Below are 14,593 nucleotides of genomic sequence, written 5' to 3' on the forward strand. Positions count from 1 at the left end.
CCTTCAGGTGTTGAAAACTGTCACGGGTGACAGGTTTGAGTTCTGGGACATGGCCCTAGAGGTACCCACGCACATAACAGCCCTGACCCCTTCCTTTCAACTAATCCAGCCTATCCAGTTGCTGCGCACCGAGGCTAAAAACCAGTCTACCCAGAGCAAGAATGAAGCCTCTGGTGTGGAAGAAGCACGTCCCATGTGCTGCGTGATAGACAAGGTTTCGAATGAACCTGTGAGGAAACAGCGTGAGGCCAGGGTGGATTCGTTCACCGAAGACCAAGTAATATGTGATCTGAAGCGCTTCCGTTACGAGAGCGGTGACACGCGTACTGTCTACCTTCGAAGGAAGAGTAGGTGCCTGGACGGTAAGCGGGTGAACATGATACCAGTGGTCCACCTGAGAAAGAGTCAAGCCCAGTTCCCTGAGCTGTATATCTCCACAACGCTGAGGTTTTGCAGGGCCGTGAAGCAATGTTGCGTAAAGGGCAACGGGGAAGTAGTGAGCTGTTGGAATGACACACTTAAGGAAATGGAAAGGGACACCTTTATCACCGGACCTGAGATGTACCAAGAGATACACCATACCGCTTTGACAGCGTTCATCAAGCGTGTGAATCCAAACAGCTGGTGCAATTATATACCTAACCACGTGGAGAGCATGATCGTGGACCCGGTGATGGTGGAGGTGGTGGGATTAGCCATCAAATTAATGGAGAACAAGATCCCCAATTCCTTCGCTGTGGCCGAGTTGCTGCATTGCCCGCTTAAGCAAGTGCAGGAATACCAGGCGTTTTGGGCCATGTACTCCTCTGACAAGAGCATTCGAAACATCGTAAACAAGAAGCGTGTCAGTGTGATACAGGAGCAGATGCGAATGGACTGGGCGAAATTGGCAGATTCCGCTTCCTTGTATGTGCGAAAGAGATACGGGGACAACCCCTCAATGGTCTCTGAGTGTGAACAGTTGTTCAAACAGAATACCCTGGACAATGTAGTCAAAGTTCAGAAGTTGTGGCACGCGTTAGTAAAACATGACACGAACAAGATCAAGGAAAGGGCATTGGTCCAGATGTATACCAAAGCTAAGGTGCTCTTTTCAAAACTCCGTGTTTATAACAACAACCTGAAGACAGCGCTCAAGGGCGGAGAAGGAGAGCTCTGTAATCCGGAGAGTAGATCGAGAGTAGATGCTCTAGACACCGATGTGGCTTGTACAGATATGGTTGAGAACAAGGAGCATAGCAAAGATAAGTCTATGTCCGATGGGGCAAGTGACAGACTGTACTCTATCGTGACACCAGCATCCATTCCAGTTTCAAATTGGATCAAGAACATGTGGACTCTGCTGATGAGTGAACCCTGGTTGACCGGAGCCAATGTAAGGAGAAATGCGGTTTGCACTATACTGGGATTGGATAACACTCTGCTGGACGAACGAAATGGTGAAATCCTTCGCGCGTGGGTCATTAACAACCGATACGTTGTTACTACACTCGAGAGCTACGAGTTCAAGGATAGACTCAGCAAAGCGCTAGTTGCTTGCCTGCACTCTATTGACACCAACAACTGGAGACACAAAGTACTGGACTCATTCCAGGGTACCCGGGATCGAGAGAGGGAGCACTCTGACAAACCGGTGGCTAAACTGTACAACACGATGAAGCGTGCTAAAAGCGATGGGTACGGTCAAAGAGTTGACAAACGTGCTGAGAAACAAGCATCGGTTCGGTTCCCCAAAGCCACGAAGCAAACCCGGTCGGACTCTAAGTCAAACAGATCGTCACCCCGTAAGTCACCCGGGTCCAGGAGTACCAATACTCCACGCGATGTACAAGCCCATATGCCGCACCACAGGTACAGTCACCAGGAAAACAATATGTTCCTAAGTGAGGCTGAGGAAGTAACCAGTCAAGTGACCAGTGAAGATGAGGAAGAGTGTTTTGATGTAGACAATATCCCCGGTGAGGACTTGGTAGCTGCTATGTCCGAGGATCACGAGAGTCCCGGTGAGTACGATTTAACTGACGAGTTCATAAACGACGGACCCATCCCCATCGAAGAGTACTACAGCAGCGAACCCGAGGACGATGAAGCGTTCTGCGCCCGGGTTAGAAGCAGGGGCAAAAAGTCTATGTATAAAACGAAGAATGTACATTGTGCAAGCAAACATGGACGCGTGTCACGTTCAGAAAGCGAAGGCCACCGTAGTGATAAGGAACAGGAAATTCGGGGGTATAAGCGCACCCTGCAATCCAAGCCCAACGAGGACGTGATCAAGCCCGATGTAAAGCGCATCAAACGTACAAAGGAGAACACCCGTGGACCTGACAAGAGTGAGGAGATGCGTACCACGAGTGCTAAGGTGTGTAAGGAAACCTCACCCCTTCGCTTTGCCAAAGAGGTTAAGAGGCATGCTAAACGAAAACAGGACATGTGCAACACGGGGCGCCCAAGAGTAAAGCATGCCCGACCCACACAGACCCGTGATCAGGATTCCCCTGTATACAAAAGCAAGCTGTCGGACTCTGAATCCGATGACTACGAAGGGGAGGGGAAACACGGTCAAGCTATAAAGCGGGTAAAGGCTTCCAAGAAGAGTTCTAAATACACTCGCTCTCCCTTTATTGAGCGTGACTCTGAACATGACGAGGAACGTGACGGAGGTGTAAAGCGTGTCCGGTCTTCCAAGAAGAGTAATAAATGCTCTCCCGTTAGCGACAATTACTCTGAGCAAGATGAGATAAGACCGCGTGAAACGGCCCAAAGTTCTACTCCGGAGAATACGCTCAGATATAAAATAGAAAAGGCAGAGCTCTTCAGGTCCCCGGAGCAACAAGAATCTCTTGGGAAAGAAGAGGCAGAGCTCGTCGCGTACCTGGAGCAACAAGAGTCTCTTGAGAAAGAAAAGGCAGAGCTCATTGAGTACCTGGAGCAACAAGAGTCTCTTGAGAAAGAAAAGGCAGAGCTCATTGAGGACCTGGAGCAACAAGAGTCTCTTGAGAAAGAAAAGGCAGAGCTCATTGCGTACCTGGAGCAACAAGAGTCTCTTGAGAAAGAAGAGACAGAGCTCGTCGCGTACCTGGAGCAACAAGAGTCTCTTGAGAAACAAGATTTCAGTATCCCATCAGGTGCTCCACCTTTACTGGTCCATGCTCTGAAGTTACGTATTAAGAAAGTGACCGATACGACCAATGAGGCTGTGCAGCCTACTGCTAATCAGACCCAAGTCACACCTGATTACACGGGCGATGGAACGCAAGAGAGCGAACAGGAACAGTTAAACAGACAAGTGCACCCGAGCGACGCTTCCGAATCCGGATCTGCTTCAGATCGGTCTGACGAGGCCGAACCTGGATCTGCCGCAGAGTGGTCAGACGAAGATTCAGATACCAGATCGGACTGGAGTGATACACCGGACCAAAAACCTGATAGGTGTAGTGAACTTGAAACTGAGTATTTTGTTTCAATGTGAGATTGGTTATCATGTCGTCCCGTATGGTGAAAAAGAAGCAGCCCGCACCCGGACCCCAAAGTGCTTGTATGATACGATATTTAGAGGGTCTGGCTAACACTGTGTGTGTGTCTCAGTTAGACAAACCTTGCTCCTCTGTTGTACTGTCATCTACCTATTCAAATCCAGATTATAAAGCAAATGAACTGAAGGTTGTCCTTAATACTCTGGATAAATATGTTGTTAAAAAGTGATACGCATCGCTTAGTTTAGTTTAGCCGTGTAAGCTAGAGCAATGGTTTATAGCTATGTTACTGCTTGGTACCCATCCCTGTTTAATTTGCAGTGTAACCTAGAGCAATGGTATATACCTATGTTACTGCTTGGTACCCATCCCTGTATGAGCTAATAAAATGACGTTAAACACCGGTGCATGTGTAACAATGGCTTTGATTGTCTCCGTTTCTTGTTTCTATAATGCATCACGTACTGATCATTCCTGTCATATGATAATGAGGCAAAACAATGGTACACATATCATTTGTTTATTACTTGAAAAATGGGACACACATTACGTTACACCAACGGTGGTAGCAAAGTTGTGCAGAGCTTTATTGTCACATACGATTCAAGTGGAGCTGCTTTTCCTGTGGTACATGAGCATGTACGCAACCCTGTCGTATAAGTTAGATCCTGCTTCATAGGTATTCTGGACATCCGCCCAGGAGCACAGCCTCACGTGAGCATCGTCTGCAAGATACCACCCTTGAATTCCACAACGCAGATAAGCTGTGTAATGTCCAGAATAGTGAGTACCACAGTGGGCTACAACTGCGTACAGCTCGTATATAGCGCTTACGCTGGCTTCGGGTCCTTTCATGATGTATTTCAGATCCACAGTCTCCGGGAACGCGAATCGCGTTCCCATCTTTACAATGTGAGCGGTATCTCTACCTGTGTTTTTAACCCGTCCAAGCTTCATGCACACAACCGGGGGTAATGACACCACTTTGCTCGTGATTTCGAGCTGGGTTTTCCTGTGGCAGTTTGTGCAATGCCAGTCACATGCTGTCCGCGTGTTGTCAGCGTACTGCTTCATGTATTCTTGCAGCTCGTTTGGGAGAGCCCCATCGATCAACAGGGGGATTGAATTTGCATTTTTCAGTACAGACCGGACTTTGTTACAACTAAGACAGCGCATATGTTCCTCGCACTCTATGTCCCACAGTTTTCCGATGCCTTTTCCGGTCCTGTGTCCGTCCGCTAGAGCGTTGATGATGCACGTGAACACTAGGTCAGAGTCCTCCTGAATTTTGAAAGACATTCCACTATACACGCTCATAGAGTCTATGAGAAAGCCCGGGTCGCACGGTAACCGGTCGTTCTCTTTCATCTCGCGGATGAGAGCCTTGAGATTCATGGCCACTGTATTATGAGCCTGGTATTCCTGCTCGTCCACGCACAGAATGAGATCCCGTAGCTCGCGTGTCTCGTATAAGCACTGGACAATGCTGTTTATGCTGCAATGGGTCCCGTAATTGATCAAGCCGCGCATGGTTGAAGGTGGACAGAGAGAGGTCCTGAGCAGTGTGGCAAGCTGGCTAGGTAGACCCACGAGTACGAGTGTGTGAAGTCAAGGACTAGTTTTGTGTATCAGTAGGTGTACAACGGGATTGGGTGTCAAACTGCATATCACAATGATTGCATTTAGTAGTCTGTCACGCTGTACACTGACACCTTCTTGAACAGCTCTCTGAGAGATCGCACCGATCCTTGCGGACTCAGTAGAACCATGAGGATCGTGATCCTGTAATATTCAAGAGTGAACTCAGGCACAGGTCCATACCTCTTTAACTTTGTGAACATTATGACAGGGGCCCAGTTGGACTCGGTATGTGAAATGGCATCGTGTGTGAAACAGTTCCTGTTTTCCTCGTGTAACGTCGACCGGTCCAGTTGATCTACCCCTGGAACCCCAGCTAGTGCTGAGTTGTTGAGATTCACCTTGGTTAACCCCTGTGTGCAATCCAGTGCCACGGTTTCGAGCTTCGATGATCCGAATACCCTGACTCTCATCCTAAGCACTATGTTCCTAACCATTGGATTCACCTTGGTGTCACCCACACTCTCTGCTGTCTGGTTGCCTCTGAAAGGCTTCGGGTTTCCGTACACCAGCAGTGTGGAGCTGCTTATATTACGCTCTTCTTCCTCTTCACCCACGCACGTAAGCCAGTTGGTTATATTGCACGTATAATCCCTAAACGTGAAATAGTTACCGTCTAGGGTAAACAGGAGTGGCGTAGTCCTTTCGCTGGCAGCGAAAGTTTCCAACCACTCGATCGATGTGGTCAGCACACGCGCGAGAGGTGTACCGATGCTCAGATTGCAAAGCACTTTGTAAAGTCCCGAGTAGGGTAAGTGCTTTTCCACCATAGTGGTACAGAGACTGACCAAGCTCCTACATTGTTCCCCGAACATGGAGGGTTGTGGTTTGTTGAAGTTCCTGCTGAGATAAGGCACAATGTCGATCATCACAGCTCCTTTACCGATCAGGAGATCCTGCCATTCTGTCATGTACACGGGTAACAGCTTTATGTCTAACACGGCCTTAAGTGTCAGAAAGATTTGCATCAGGAACACGTAAACAGAATTAGGCGAATCTGAAATGTTCCAGCGTGACACTTGCTTGCATTCTTCGAACAACTGCGCGTACTGGAACATGAGCGTATCGTTGCGCTTAGAGCACTTACACAATCCGTGCCGGGGACCAGCGAATATGAGAGGGTACATTCGAGTCATGCTTTGTGACAGGAGGATCACGTTTTCTTTGAAACGTGCTATCTCCCTCTCGTTGTGACTCTTGAGAATTATGATGTTTGTAGATATCTCCCCATCCATCTTCTTGCCTCGCACAGTCACCGTACCACACGGCTCGTCCACGGGTCCCCGGTCTGGCTCTGTGCTCGATTCGACACTAGCAGCGATATCGTTCCCTTGTGTGTCATCGTGGATTAGGCTGCCCACTCCAGATTCGACACTCGCAGCGATATCGTTCCCTTGTGCGTCATCTCCGATTAGGCTGCCCACTCCGGATGCTAGCTGCGTATGGCTGGTGTGTTGAACCATATTCAAAATATCGCTTAACGAACACATGTCTGAACCATGACCCTCGATTATCCCTCTACGTATATCGTTGCATGTCAACGCAGGGAGCGGGTTTTTGTCCAAAGCCAACTCATGCGCATCGTACAGGCACGCATCTATAGTCTCAGAAATGTGGCTGAACGTACTTTCCATGCCATCAGGTTCGTTGAGTATAAGGGACGGAAGCTCCTCTTCCCGTTCGATTCTCTGTGTCACATCGTAGACCACGGCTCCAGGAGTAACCTCACATTGTTGACCTCGGACCACGATAGTCTCATTGTCGTCCGGATTTTCTACTTGTAACCCCGGGGCCTTTTTTGCGTGTATCACCTCAGCCGGGTTGTGTAGGTCACTAGCCTTGCGTTTGTTACACATGCTTGTATACTCGCTCTCATATACACCTGTGAGCATTGCAACCTTTTGCGCGTACCACTCGTAAGGCTGGATGAAATCAGGTGCCAATCTCAGGGTGTCTATGCCATAGTGAACTTTTGGTTCGGAACGGAACACTGTAACCGGTAATCCTTTCTGGTCTCTTTCATTCACTAGTGTAATGAGTTCCACTGGGACACAATCGTGCCCCACTATTATATCGGTCGGTCTATACTCCCCGAGATGAATGGATGAGGGAATCCGTTCCGAGGGTGACCGTGCCTCGCTTATATCCTTACTCAATAACTGGTACCGAGTGAGGCTCAGCAGTTTGGAAGGAGACCACCTCTCTTGAGGGAACAGTGTAATGCACAGCGCTCCCAATGAGATAAACTGCTTGTCCGCAATGTTTGCACCCATTCTATCAAGATTCGCCTGTATCCTATGGACAGTAGGCCTGCTGTCTTTGTATTTTGCGTGAAGGACTCGGGCGTTGATAGCTTTCATGTATTCGAGCTCGAACGAGTCCGTGTTCTCCGGGCTGTAAACACCAAGCAGATTGGATAGACTCTCAGCATATGTTTTCCTACAGTAACCTAGCTTGCCCTTCTTGAACGGGAACAACGGGAAGCCGCTGTGTAACTCCCACATCACGCAGAACCAGCTGAATATGTCACTCCCGGTAGATGAGGTCCAACACCATAGTACCTCAGGGGCCATGTTAGTATGGTTACCCCGCGGTTGGTCTGGCGTAGTGAAGTTGCAAGCGGTACCGAAATCGCTGATCTTGAAAGTGAAAGGTACAGGCTTTCTATTAGGCTGGTGGCAGACCAACACGTTCCTGAAGGTGAAGTCCCTGTGCTGGATGGCCTTGGATCTCAGGTGTTCCAACCCTCGCAAGGTGTCTAGTTCAACCATGGGTACGATCCTTCTTTCGTCTATACGCCACATGAACTCCTGCAGCGAGACAAGGGCTCGTTCCATTACGTGTACGGCTCTACCTCCTAACTGGTAGTTGGGGATCTCGCACCAGAAGCCTCCGAATGTGCGCAGGATGTTTGGGTGTTTTATTGAAACCCCGATCAGCACCTCTTCTACCTGGGATGCGATGTGCGCATAGCGATTGAACTCCCTGTCTATGAAAGGAAGGCTCCAGTTCACCATTTCTGGAAACAGGTTGGTTTTTACTACTTGGTGCTTGTTGATCGGAACAGCGACCCCAAATCCTCCTCGACCCAGGACTTTCCCGGGGGTGGTTACAAGCTTTTCTATATCAATGTCACATGTAGGATCGGTAGGTATGGATATCCCCGCGTAGAGGCTCCACGGATTTGTGTCCGAGGATACGGTACACTCTAGGGGCTCGTATCGTCGACCAAAGCTGTCTACGGCCACGAGGGGCATCCTGGGTTCAGTTGTACTGTAGCTCGAGGGTAGAAACCCGTCTATCACCGGATACGCTTGCTGAGATGTGGCGACCTCGAGTTGCTGAACTGGGCACGTTTCGAACTTCGGGAATAGGGAAGTGTGGGTGTTCTTGACTATGTTATGCGCGTCCCTTATCAACGTGTACAGCTCCTGAGTGTACGGGGCTATCGCATTACATTTCACCACCAGGAACAGTATGATCGAGTCAGATGTACAGTTCCTGATTGTCGGTACGCTCTTTCGTTTTGTGTGTACCACTATATGATCTTTCCCCTCGACCACAGGGTCCTCGTCGATACCCATCACTACTACTTTATTTAGGTTATGCAGTCCGATAAACCTATTAAGTACCTGTACGGTATCTTCGGTGTGTGTGAAGGTGAAATTGCCACCGGGTCCCCCGAGCCACTCGAGCACACCTTGCACATCGTTGTAACACAAGGTCTTAACGTGATAGAGACTGTAACGCTCTACCATCGCTAACAACCTTTCTACATTGCATCTGTTTAGATCCCTGACCGGAGCCATTATCACCCGAATCCTACGGACCACGCGCCTATCTGTAGCACCTGTAGGGTAGTAGTAAATAGAAGATGAACGGCTCGATACGTAGACGGATCGTGTTCTCCAACCACGCTTCCGTATCGCTGTTCGAATGCCTGATAGTGGCAGGTGCCCCTGCTACGGGATTGTTGCAAGAGACTGGGTTCAAAGAAGCGGGCACGCTTCAGATGACCCTGCAGCTATTGCGGGATATGTGGCAGAGGGCGGACACGTTGTACATACCAAGAGCGGATCTAGAGTCTCTCCACAACATGGAATACAGTACTACTGTGTCTCAGGACAGGCCTATTCCCGATCAGATAGCATTGGAGACCCGTAAACTCTCAAGATACTACATATACCTGTTGTTTCGTTACTGCATGAGTTCAGCGGCACCTATGACCTACAATCAGCAGGGTTTCACTGGTAAACGCGATGGCCACATGTCTCCATGGGAACCCAAGAAAACCGTGGCTCCCTTAGTGGATGTACCCGGGAGCTGGCTCGATAGTAAAGTGTGTACGAACTACCCTTCGGCCCCACCTATCCCAGAGGGCAACTTCATGAGTGTGTTCCCCAATTACCATCATCATCAGCAGCAGCCGCAGCAACAGCCACCTCAATCTCTAGAGAGTCATCGGTATCCACCTACGCAACAGCAGTATCAACAGTCTCCTAAATCTTTAGAGAATCATCGGTATCCAGCACAGCGGCCACCTCATCAAATCGGCGAGTATCAACGAGAGATGAACTACACCAAGCTCCATGATCAGCCGCTCCCGTTGCACCGAAACAACAAGCAGTTATACACAGACCCAAATGAGCAACAATTAAATGAACCGTCACGCAACAAACCTTTCAAGGGTCCGGACCATAAAGCAAAGAAAAAAAGTGTGTTCAGCACAGGATGTTACGATTCAAACGTTGACAGTGAGGATGAGTATTAGGTGTGTATTGGAAAAACATGTAAACACAGTATCAGTGTATATCAATCGCATATGGAACGTTACATATCTTTTGGCACACGATGCCCCTGTAGACTTTACACTGTGTAACAGCATACCATGTACGCAGAGCTGGGTTAACGACGGTCGGATAATAGTGACCTGGGCAGGATCGCTGCTTTATGATCACTAATAGTCGGCCTCAGCAGGGCAATCAGGCTAAGCACTGCAGAGAGCAATAGTAACAATGACAGCAGCAGCAGCAGCACCATCCGGAGGTCCAGGGATGGTGTACAGTGTGAACCACCTTGCTTCTGTACCAGGGCAGCCGCACCGTGGTCCGGGTGAGAGCATTAAGGTAGCGGGACTGCGCTCTGGGTACCCCACGGAACGCATAGAGGCACACGAAGAGATCTCGCTTGCAATCCAGCGCAGTAGAGAGAAGGAGTGTAATGTGTGCTTGGAGGTGGTATTCGACAAAGACATTCCAAAGGAGCGTAGATTCGGAATTCTGCCCAAATGCAGCCACTGTTATTGTCTCGGGTGCATCCGCATGTGGAGAGCGTCCCGCTATAACAAAACCGCTAAATTGTGCCCTGTGTGTCGAACCAGATCACCCTTTTTCGTACCGAGTGATTACTGGGTCGAAGATATACATGAAAAGCGGAAACTTATCAAGAAATACATGGGTGGTATGGCGCGTATACCATGTCGACACTTTGCTGAAGGTCAGGGAACATGCTACTTTGGAGTTAGGTGCTTCTACAAACACGAACCTAGGCACGCGTATCCACCTGAATATAGGCCTACATGGGAAAGTGCCCACCCTGGAATACACGAACCGTGGCAGGGAAGTCTACTCGGAGCTACGCATACGTGGGGAAGTGAGCACCCCGGAATGTACGAACCTTGGCAGAGATATCAACCCGGAGCTACGCATACGTGGGGAAGTGAGCACCCCGGAATGTACGAACCTCGGCATGTGTCTCCCTACGGATCTAGCACTACGTGGGCAAGTGTGTACTCTGGAATGCTGCTTGAGTTACTCAGTGATGAACGTTGACATGTTCACAGGGACACAGGACCAGGTCTAATGCTAAGTCATGGAATGTTATTCTATGATATGTTGTATATGCAATAGGTTATGTGATAAAAACATTTGATGATTTGTATGCGATTTGGTGTACCTGCAATTCTGTATTATCATGTGGAAACAGATTTGTCAAAAAATAAAAGACAACTGACCATTCACATATCGATGTACAAAAGCGTTTTTTATTTCTTACATCACAAGGCACCATTCACAGGTACGTAGGCGTGGTACTCGGTTACTGTAGTTCTTTTCCTGAAGTAGTAGCTCCGGAGCGCGGGTGGAAGCCTCAGCTTAACTCTTTCCACTCTGGTTGTGAGCATCCTGGTACCGGGACACCCACGTTCCCCATTATACCTCATTAGGTGAATTAATCTGTTAAAAGACCCCGGCTTCCCGCTCAGATTGTGCGATCTCATGGGGCTGCCCAGCCTTTACGGATACACTGTCCTCTGTATCCTCGTCCTCTGTATCCTGGTCCTCTGTATCCTCGTACTCGGTGAGAATCGGGTCTGTGTCACCAGCTGAATGGGGGAAGAGTATTTTCTTTGAGCTCACGTGATCACACACCGAGAGTCTCTTGATGGTCCGCGTTAAACGGTCGAGGTTTGAGGTTCTTTTTTTCCGTGGAGTAGGTGGTATCCACTCTCGCTTATCTAACCAACGTTTCTTCACCAACACCTTATGTAGAGTATCACACAGGTCCTGATGTTGCCCAGCGAAAGGTCCTCCGAACTCAGCCCTCATCTGTTTGTGTGGTATGGCTAGAAACCTTTCGAAGCTGAAATACTTGAATCTGTCACTCAAGTGAGACTTGCCCCATTTCTTCAGATAAGAGTGTACAGCCATGACCTGCTGAGTTAGGTGATGTTCATGAACCTAGGTCGATGTATATATAAAATGGTAAATACAAATAGCTCTGGGATCGCTACACGTATCCACTTTTGGCTCTTACCCTGGTTTGCTACACAAGTGATGATCAAGTTTACCAGGCAACACATTCCGTTATAAGGGCACATTTATGGGAGCTGTGTGTCCAACCACGGGCGAGTCGGCCGGCCGGCTATATGTCTATGGGTCCTTACAACTGACTCTAGTGCTGTGGGAGAGCCCAGCCTCGGTCGGACAAGCTGATCCTATGCCATGGTATGTAGCAGACTGTGTGTATAAACACACTCACATACGGAATGTAAGCGCATCTCTACCAAGCTCAGAGAGCAGGGTGCACAGGCAACATGGAACTCACTCGGAGATTCAAAATGGTCATCTACCTAATGAGAAACAATACGATCTTTGTTAAGCTGGTGGCAGCTATAAAAGATCATACGAATCTGCCACTCGATGGCCGAGTAATAGAGACAATTACCCGGATGCTTAAGAAGCGAGGATCGGACACGTGTCTGGAACACCCTGAGACTTTGATCGGTGAAATGTGCCGCTATCTGTCCGAGTATGTCGTGTGGTCTATCTTGATGGTTATACTCGAAAAGCACCATCCTGAATTCAAAGTGACCGATCTCGAAACGCACTGTCTCGAGGAGCTTGCGAGTCGTGATATGCGCTGGAATCACCAGATGACACTGGGCTTTGACCAGGCAATGTGGAACCTGAGTAGAGCTGAGTTGAAACGTGTGAAACTTTTGCTGTCATGGGAGATCGTGAGGGGTTATGGTTATATTCCCTACGGACAGATTGAGGAGGTAAACGCATGGGACCTATCCCGTAACATTGTGTCTAAGTACCTTCATCACACAGTGTTTGTTACGAGTCTGATCTTCACGCAAATCGAAAGAATGGACCTTGTGGAGGAACTGATTTTGTTGACATTAAGAGTTGGTAACCCTACAGCGGTTCTGGGTGTCTACTGATCCGGGATTGAACTACGACAGCGAAGGGCAATGGCATTGAGCTGCATTTGCTTTTACTGTAATTATAATAAATGTGAACCGTGTGTGATCTGAACAATAAAAAAAACAGATGAAATCCCTGTGTACTAACAGTGTGTGGCGAGTGTTCATTCTCATAGTGGATGTAAAGAGGAAACAGAGTCAGTCTCTGTGATACAAAACCCCATTCCCTAAGAAAATAACCTTTCTCTAGGACATGATTTCTGGTTTCAAGTAGACTAGACAGTCAGTACATTTCACGAACGGAGCAGACTCTAAACTCTTAGCAATGGTGCACTATAGTAATTATTGGTGGATTGCCAACGAGAATGATTGGTTCACGGTCACCTTGATAGCGGTTCCAGTGATGGCTGTTTTTGGGCTGGGCCTGATCACCCACAGGATTTATAGCACACGGTCAAGGCCCCCTATTCACAAACCATGCTCACGTGTCTATTCTCCTCTGTACGAACCTGTGTACGCTCCCACAACATGTGCCTTGGACGAAACGCTGTATCACGTGAATGACCATTTCATCCAGGCTACAGACTCTTCGGTGACCGGCGGTGTGGACACGGGTAACCGTAGTTGATGTTTGTATGTATAAAAAGCAATGGATGTCACAGTTTTGTTTGGGTACTCACACTCAGTCTCTCAACAGAACCCATCAGTTCGGTGGACAGAAGTTGTGTGCCCCTCCTGTAATCCGGAACCTGGAAAGGTTCGTTCGCTCAAACACCAGAGAAGCGGGTGCGAGCTTCGTCATTGCACTTCCTGAGTATGGCCAATAAAGAAAACTATGAGTCACGCAAACCGTGTGGATGTTTATTAGCAAATTCAATCATACCATTATCAGAGGCAGTGTGGTGTAGCCTCTCGTTATCACACTTAGCACATAGATGTAGTACAAGCTGGAAATAAATGCGATACCGGCTAATATTATAATCAGTGCCATGTCCCATAGGAACAGCCCATCATCAGCGATTTGTGTGATCGGGTCCCAGGTTGTGGCGGTATTAGGCACCGTGGAAATTATTCCAGTCATGACCGGTCCTCTGCTTCTCAATCCACCTCAGTCTTTCGTGTCTTGTAGGCTTCAAACCCTGACATGTCAGAGAGCACAAGTTATGTAAAGCTTGTTTAGGTCCATGTGACCGAGATTAACATCATGTACGCTGTAAGAGCCACTACAATGGTATACGTACTTACTTCTCAGCGTACAAAGGCAGAGGTAATTTATTTTGCTTGTGGGATAGTTCCTAAGAGACAAAAGTGTATTGTAGTTCACTGATGAAAACCCTTCTAGATTACCCACAGCTGAACCGTAGCAAAAGTTTCACACAGAGATAGAATTATTCAGAGGAGTGGACCTGCTCTTGGTCCAGCCACATTGCGAAAGTCCAACCTGTGACAAAGTAATATTTAGCGGAGCGAGCGGCGGTCGGCTGTTCCAACAGTTCAGAGGAGTGGACCTGCTCTTGCCCCAGCAGCACTGGGAACGGCCGACCGGGAACAAACTGAGAAGTCAGCAGAGATATCCGCGGTCGGCCGTTTCAACAGTTCAGAGGAGTGGACCTGCTCTTGCCCCAGCAGCACTGGGAACGGCCGACCGGGAACAAACTGAGAAGTCAGCAGAGATATCCGCGGTCGGCCGTTCCAACAGTTCAGAGGAGTGGACCTGCTCTTGCCCCAGCAGCACTGGGAACGGCCGACCGGGAACAAACTGAGAAGTCAGCAG

At 48.6% G+C, this 14,593-nt stretch overlaps 1 protein-coding gene across 1 annotated transcript; it reads right to left on the reverse strand.

The window, feature by feature from the left end:
• Positions 1-4,076: 4,076 nt before the first annotated feature.
• LOC106023712 (ubl carboxyl-terminal hydrolase 18-like) lies at positions 4,077-5,003 on the reverse strand. Its single transcript, XM_013131095.3, has one exon. The coding sequence runs from the start codon at positions 5,001-5,003 to the stop codon at positions 4,077-4,079; it is 927 nt and encodes a 308-aa protein (XP_012986549.3).
• Positions 5,004-14,593: the final 9,590 nt, after the last annotated feature.

This window comes from Esox lucius, unplaced genomic scaffold (assembly GCF_011004845.1).
Source record: "Esox lucius isolate fEsoLuc1 unplaced genomic scaffold, fEsoLuc1.pri S27, whole genome shotgun sequence".
NCBI lineage: Eukaryota > Metazoa > Chordata > Actinopteri > Esociformes > Esocidae > Esox > Esox lucius.